Raw genomic sequence first — 7564 nt, 5'->3', positions numbered from 1 at the left:
GTAAATATATGATTCTGAATATCTTCCCAGTGAATTTTGTCTTTGTGAATTTTATATATATATATATATATATATATATATATATATATATATATATATATATATATATATATATATATATATATATATATATATATATATATATATATATATATATATATATATATATTCCCATATAGAAAAGAACAGGAAAAGATTATTTTCTTTTTGGACTTTGATTCCTACATATATATATGTAGCTTTAAAGCATTTTTATTTATTTATAAGTTGCATTTATAATAATAATAAAAAAAAAAAAAGGATTATCTTAAAGATGTTGATGAGGTAAGCTCTTCCATATTTTTTGTTATTGATCTTGAGTGTCTAGTTTGGCTTCTTCACTAACAAATTTATCGATACAGTTCAAATTTGAAAATATTTGAGTCACCGATAAATGTTTAGCCACATGGTTTTAATTAAAAAAAAAATTATTATGGTCTATTTTAAATAATTAAATCAATCTAAATTGCACTCAAAATATATTAATTAATTTATAGATTAACAAATAAATCTTACAAATATATCAACTTGAGTTTTATGTATTTGTTTAATAAAATATATATTTATTGGAATTATTATCGTATTTGTGTTTTTCTATTTAATTAGATGTACTAAAACTAATTTAAAACACATTGAATATTAGTTATTTAATATATAAGGTCATATATCTAAACAATTATCAAACCAAGAATATATTACATATTCAATCTGTTATATATCAAAGTCTTGATTAAGTATAATCAACCTGGTATGTCCTTACATTTATCCAAAATTTTCACCTTATCCGATTCATTGTCATCAAGTAAGTTCTTTTATTAGTAGCTCAGATAGATTTCAAATTCATTAATGACTGCCAACAAAATTAATTCAACTAATCATGTTTAAAAAGTACACTGGTTGAAAAGGGTCATTAGCGACCAATATCAACAACAGAAAAACAACTTCTCGCTGATAAATTTTATCAGCGACGACGACCAAAGAACAGTCGCTGATATTTTTTTATCAACGACGGCGACCAAAGAGCCGTCGCTGATATTTTTTTATCAGGGACAACATTACTCCGTCGTCGCTGTTATCTTTATCAGCGACGATTGTCTTTATAAACGTCGTCGCCGAAAAAAGATAAATTATCAGCGACGGCGATAGCATAATGCCATCGGTAATAAGTTATAATATGAGCGACAGCATTGTCGTTTGTCGTCGCTGATTTTCAGGTCTCCCACTTCATTTTTAGAACGATTATCAGCAACGGCATTATATTATCGTCGTCGCTGATAACTTATAATATCAGCGACGACACACGACAATGCCATCGCTAATACTCATTAAAAAAACCTATCGTATTCCTTTTTCTTCTCTCTTTCTTCCCTACACTCTGCTGCTCCGTCGATCTCTGCTCCACTATCGCTCGCTCCTTCCACAAGTAATGAAATCTAATTTTGCTCCGATTATTTTTGTTGTTTACTTCAATCTGTTGTTCTTTATTTTTAGTTTTACTGGTCGGAATTAAGTATTCGAGATTTATTCTTTATTTATTTTTTGGGGAAAAAACGACTTATTGTCATTTCATTAAAAATTCTCAAAAATGGGAAAAAAACCACTAGTTTAAGAGATCATTCTAGACAGGCCTAGAATGATTTTGAAGTTGTAACATTCTAAATAAAAGCTAAAAAGCTAAAAACCTAAATGAATTGTCTGATTACAATGTTTTCAATTCTAGTGTTCAAAAAATGGTAAATTCCAGTTCCTGCAGATATTCTAGTTCTGCTCCGTACTTGGAATTCTTCTCCATGTTCCTGTGAGGGCGCTGCAATCCGATATAATATCTTTTCATAACTCTTCAACGCTCCTCCGGGTTCTTCCATATAGCCATACATTCCGTTCTTGCCAAATGTTATACACCACTGCTCCAAAACCGCACTTGAACACGCTTGTTGCAAATCTATTTCCCTTGGCTTTGAGTAGTGCTGCTTTTTTGATTTCATTTCATTCGCTCGGGAAACTGACCAGCTCTAGACTTTTATAGAATCTGTCCCAAAGCTCCGAAGCAATACAGTAGCTCTCGAATAGGTGATATATGGTTTCTTTATTTCCTATGCATAGAAGACATCTCACGTCCGAGATGCTCATATACTTGCTGATACGATTACGAGTGCTGAATCTTTCCCAGAAGGCGAGCCATATAATGAACTGGTGTCGATGGATAATCTTCGTTGACCATACAAGAGGAGACTATTCTACTTTCTGCGCTTTTTCCCGAGTTATCTCTAGTATTTTCTTCGATACCAGCTTCCCATTGTCCTCAGCTTTCCATTCATGAATATTCGATCCGTCGTGTAGTTGTATGTTCCTTATATGATCAAGTATCCTCTTTCCTTCTGGAATTCTTCTCAGGAGCGAGTTCCAATTCCCATCTTTGGTGTCTATGATTTTTGCTTTTGCGCAGTCCGTTCTGATACGGATATTTTGAAACTCCTCCTTGTGGATGATAGGTTGGTTTTCGAACCAAGGGTCGTGCCAGAATAGAGTGCATTTCCATCCCTTAGCCGGATGTCGTAAAGATCTACAATATCACTTCTTAGTTTAAGAATCTTTTTCATAGACTAGCTCATACCTTCGTGAATTTTGCAGGTCCATATGCTGGTTTCGTGTTTCATAAACCTCGTATGCACCCATTTGATCCATAGTGACTCCTGATGCGCTCCAAAGCTCATAGATGCTTGAAGGTTAGAGCCTTGTTCCACTCGATACAGTTCTTCAAGTTGATGCCTCCCTCGTCCTTCGGTTTGCAGAGAACGGTCCATTTGACTTTCTTTCCTCCTCTTCCGTTACTGCCCCATATAAAGTTCATCATAAACGTTTCGAGAACCTTCATTACCTTCTTTGGAATGACCCATCTTCTGCGCCCAGTAGCCAACTATGCCCATGACCACGGTTTTGATCATAAGTTCGATCTTCCCTGCATAAGAAAGTTTTTTCGCTGCCCAGTTAGATATCGTGTTTTTTAGCTTTTCAATCAGCGGCTTGCAGTGTGATATCTCGATATGCTTCACGGTTAACGGAATTCCTAAGTACCTTACGAGAAAGCTTGCAGATATTTATTCTTTGTTGACATTCTCCATTTGGTAAGTTCCAAAATCTTCCTATGCTTTTATTATTATGATTGCATGTTTGAGATAAATGACTTACTTGGATTATTAGGGTTGCATATTTTAGAGAAATAACTTACTTTGAAAAGCTATGTTTTTTCATTATGTTTTGATGTTAGTTGATATGTATCATAGGTATTAATTTTATTAATTGGTTAGTATGTTGATTAATTGGTTATATATTGATAATAATTAAATAGGTAGATCTTAATTTCATTATTTGTTGTGAATTCCTAGTTAAAATGGAAACCCCTGATAAAATTGGATGACTCTATGCTGAAATTATTCAAATAATATTCAAGGGTTGAAATTTTCATAGACTCCGCAATTAGGTCTACTAACAGAGATTTGATTGATTGTTCGTGTGTAAAGTGTGCAAATAAAACTTACGAGAATAGAATAGTGATAAAAGATCATGTAATTGTATTTGGGATCCGTCAAAATTATAAATTTTGGTACTTTCATGGGGAAATAATATATTCGAATGAAAGGGGCGGTATTAATGTATGTACGGATGATGAGGATGATGAATTAGAAGAGCTTATAAATGAAAATAAGGGTGTAAGAGAGAATGACGTTAATAATGAAATGAACGAAGAAATTGACCAAGTTGATCAATTTATGGAAGATATTATCAACGATTTGTATCCAACTGTTAAAGCCTCAAATATGAATTCCATATTGATGATGCTAAGGCATTCTACCGGTTGTTAGATGATTCAAAACATTATTTGTACGAAGGATCCCGAATTTCAAAAGCCTCATACTTACTTCAATTACTTCACATAAAAAATGTTGGTCAATGGACTAACACGTCATTTGACTTGTTGTACGGCAATGTCATTTTACTATTATTTTGTAGGGTCTTCTTCAATGAGGAAAGGACGGGGGAAGATTAAAAACACGGTTATTGGAAAACTGCCAACTGGGCAAAATATACGATTAGAGTTAGAGAGATGGATACAAAACCAAACTTTGATAACGCCACATATTGGTCTAAGCATATTTGCACCATTATTCGGGATCTCATTGTGGTATCGCATCGTCTAGTACATTGGTCTGATTTGTCACATTCCCATTTAGACCATATATGTCAGTCCATCACCATGATTTTGATAATTTTTAACGTGTTATCTTATAATTTCAAACTTTCATAATCCTAAAATTTTGTTGTTATTTTTCAGGATCCATTCGAGGCTGTGCCCCATCCCATTGACACTTACCGAGTTAGAGCGATGTCACATGTGAAAAAAACATGAGATAGGTGGAGATGTGAGAACCACAAGGACTATATCAAACCGCATCGGGGAAACAACCAGCTAATCCGAGCAAACCCTCCTAGTGAATTCAACCACTCATATTGGAATTATCTGATGGACCATCACTACTTCACAAATGAATTTTAGTAGTCATTTTTAATTCATTATATGTTTAATCGACTATTAACTAACAATCATCTTATAATTGTAGAAGAGTGTGACAAATTCCGGCAACAGAGTCAATGTCAGATATATCCACTACGCGTAGTCTACGCCAGCATTAAACCATTTACACAAGTGGAGCGACAAATGGTATATATGTTTTAGCACTTTAATTAAGAGTATTAGATTTTTATAATATCTAACTACTATGTTATTTGTACATGAGAGGGCTACTGAACAACCCCTATAGTTATGTAGATTTCTTTCTAAAGACTCATAGTAGAAGATGGACCGTCGAGGATCCGATTCCTGGGGTTTCTCCGGAAGTTCAAGAGAAAGTGATAATTTTTAATTATTTATATCGTTTTAGTTTGCATATCTAAATTCAAAATTACTAATAGTGTTGTAATTGGTTATAAACTCTGATGCGCGAGCAACTTCTAGAAAACCCTGAGATGACGTTGTTGGATGTGTTTGAGGCTGCTTTTGGAGCATAGGACCACGGGAAGGTCATCGGGATGGGATCCGGAGTACGTCCAACGACATTCCGAGCTGCTTTTGGAGCATAGGACCACGGGAAGGTGATCGGGATGGGATCCGGAGTACGTCCAACGACATTCCGAGCGGATCAACTAGGAAGTTCTTTCTCGAGCGTTAGTAGCTATCCACGGGTATCACACCATTAATAGACGCAAGCGTTGCGCGAGGAGAACATGTTGTTGTGGAACGAGGTGGAGCAGATGTGTGCAAAACAAGATGCTCGCACAGAGATGCGCATAGAACAAGATGCTCTACAGGCGCAGATCACTATGATTATGTCTAGGATGCCTCCCCTCTAGATCAATAATAGTATAAACATTGATTGGCATTTATGTATTAATACGATTTGAGATTTTTGTATTAATACGAATTTATTTTTATTTACGAATGATATTTTTGTTAATCGTGATTGAACAAGATATGAAACAGGTTTCTCTCGGCCAAAAATGTGTGCCAAAAATCCGAGGATTTTTAGCGACGCGAATGAGAATTCATCATCGCTGATATTGTTAACTATCACCGACGGCGAATGGAGATCCATTGTCGCTGATAGTTAACAATATCAGCGACGGCGAATGGGGATCTGATGTCGCTGATACTATAAACTATCAACGATGGAGACTGCCTTCGCTGATAGTTAAGAATATCAGCGACAGCGAATGGAGATTGTCGTCGCTGATAGTTAAGAATGTTAGCGACAACGAATGGAAATTGGCGTCGCTAATAGTTAAGAATATCAGCAACGGAGAATGGAAATAGTGTTACTGCGCCGTCGCTGATACTCATAAACTTTCAGGGACGACGTTTTTAGCGACGACTTTATTCGTCGTTGCTAATATTTATCAACGACGGCGTTACGGCTATTAGTGACGGTTTCTGCCGTCGGTAATAACCTTTTTCCATTAGTGATATTTGTTGCCAAACTTTTTTTTTTATTACAACACTTTAGTGGTAACTAAGGCTTCGTTTATTATAGCTTTGAATATTGAGAATATTTCTTTGATAAATATGAAGTGATAGAAAAGTGAACTTTTACTTCAAATTGCTTAGGGTAAAGTTAAAGCACCGCAACACCTAGTACAAACTCAAGATGATGACCACAAATGTTGCAATTATTTATAACTAAAGTTATTATGAATTTATTTAAAACTTAATGTTGTGATGAAATCACTAAAAATGTCAATAGTGGTGGTGAGAAGTTTTAGAATCTTCTAACAAAATATTGAAAAAGAAAATTGAAAAGACAATTTAGAAATAAGAAAGGTCATCATATTGTCAAGGACAATTGACTCCAAAGAATCATGTCCTTGTACATTCAAGACCATGCAAATTACAAAAATACATAGACATTTTCTATTTTTATTGGAAAAATTACTTCCTGAATCATATAATGATTTTGATCCCATTAAAATTTATCCATAAATGCCTAGCTACTTCTTTAACTCAAGTAACCAAATTTAATAATAAAACATAATTGTTTTGCATGCGTATTTTTGTGCGATATTATGCATAAATGACAAAAAAAAATTATTATGAACAAGAAGAGGGAATTATATATTTGATTTGACGATTCATTCATGTTTGATCACATTACGAACATAAAGGCGTCTCCTTAATAAAATAAAAACAAGCAACGAAGAAAAAAAAAAAGAAGTGAAGAGAACACAATATATATATAGCAAAAATCAAGAAAAGCGCGTTTGTTGAGCCCTCATTTCCCCGATCTTCTCCTCTTCTCTTCCTCGGATTCAAGAAGCTCCTCCAACACTCTATCATCCAAACACTCGAGCTCAAGCACATGCCTACCCGAGGTAGAACCCCCACCTCTCTCCCTAGAAAAGTTGCACCAAGATGACACCGATGAAGAAGAAGAGTATGAGTTATTATAAGGCGGATAGAATATCGGAGAGTTAGCCAGCTGAGAATAATACTCGTTAGGAAAATTCAAAGTGGCAAGGTGACCCCTCATGTTAAAAGCGGCTCTATCATAAGCCCTAGCCGCCTCTTCTGCAGTGTCAAATGTCCCGAGCCATGACCGTGTGCCTTGCCTAGATGGGTCACGAATCTCCGCAGCATACTTTCCCCATGGGCGACGTCGAACTCCCCTATATTTGACCGCCTCTTCCTTTTCTTGCTTGCTTTTTGATCCTTCCATAATATCCCTCTTTATCTACTTAGTTTGTTTGACGTTTAGTGTAGATATTTTGTGGAAATTGGGAGGGGATATTTATAGGTAGCCCCTAGTTGATTATGTCACGCACCCATAAAAAAAGTCTAATATTTTTGGTCCATTTTTATTTGAGAAAACTTTTCAAACTTTCATTGACAGCCAGAAAACTCATCTATCTCTATCAAACTACTATTAGTGATTATTTATATGCTATTCTCTGTTATTTATTAAGTGGAGGCATATAT

The 7564-nt window shown here is 35.0% G+C and overlaps 1 protein-coding gene across 1 annotated transcript; it reads right to left on the bottom strand.

Moving 5' to 3' along the window:
* Positions 1-6573: 6573 nt before the first annotated feature.
* On the bottom strand, positions 6574-7304 carry LOC124940505 (ethylene-responsive transcription factor ERF098-like). Its single transcript, XM_047481025.1, has one exon. The coding sequence runs from the start codon at positions 7302-7304 to the stop codon at positions 6861-6863; it is 444 nt and encodes a 147-aa protein (XP_047336981.1). The 3' UTR covers positions 6574-6860.
* Positions 7305-7564: the final 260 nt, after the last annotated feature.

Source organism: Impatiens glandulifera, chromosome 5, assembly GCF_907164915.1.
Source record: "Impatiens glandulifera chromosome 5, dImpGla2.1, whole genome shotgun sequence".
NCBI lineage: Eukaryota > Viridiplantae > Streptophyta > Magnoliopsida > Ericales > Balsaminaceae > Impatiens > Impatiens glandulifera.
This window is presented reverse-complemented; position numbering and strand designations above follow the sequence as displayed.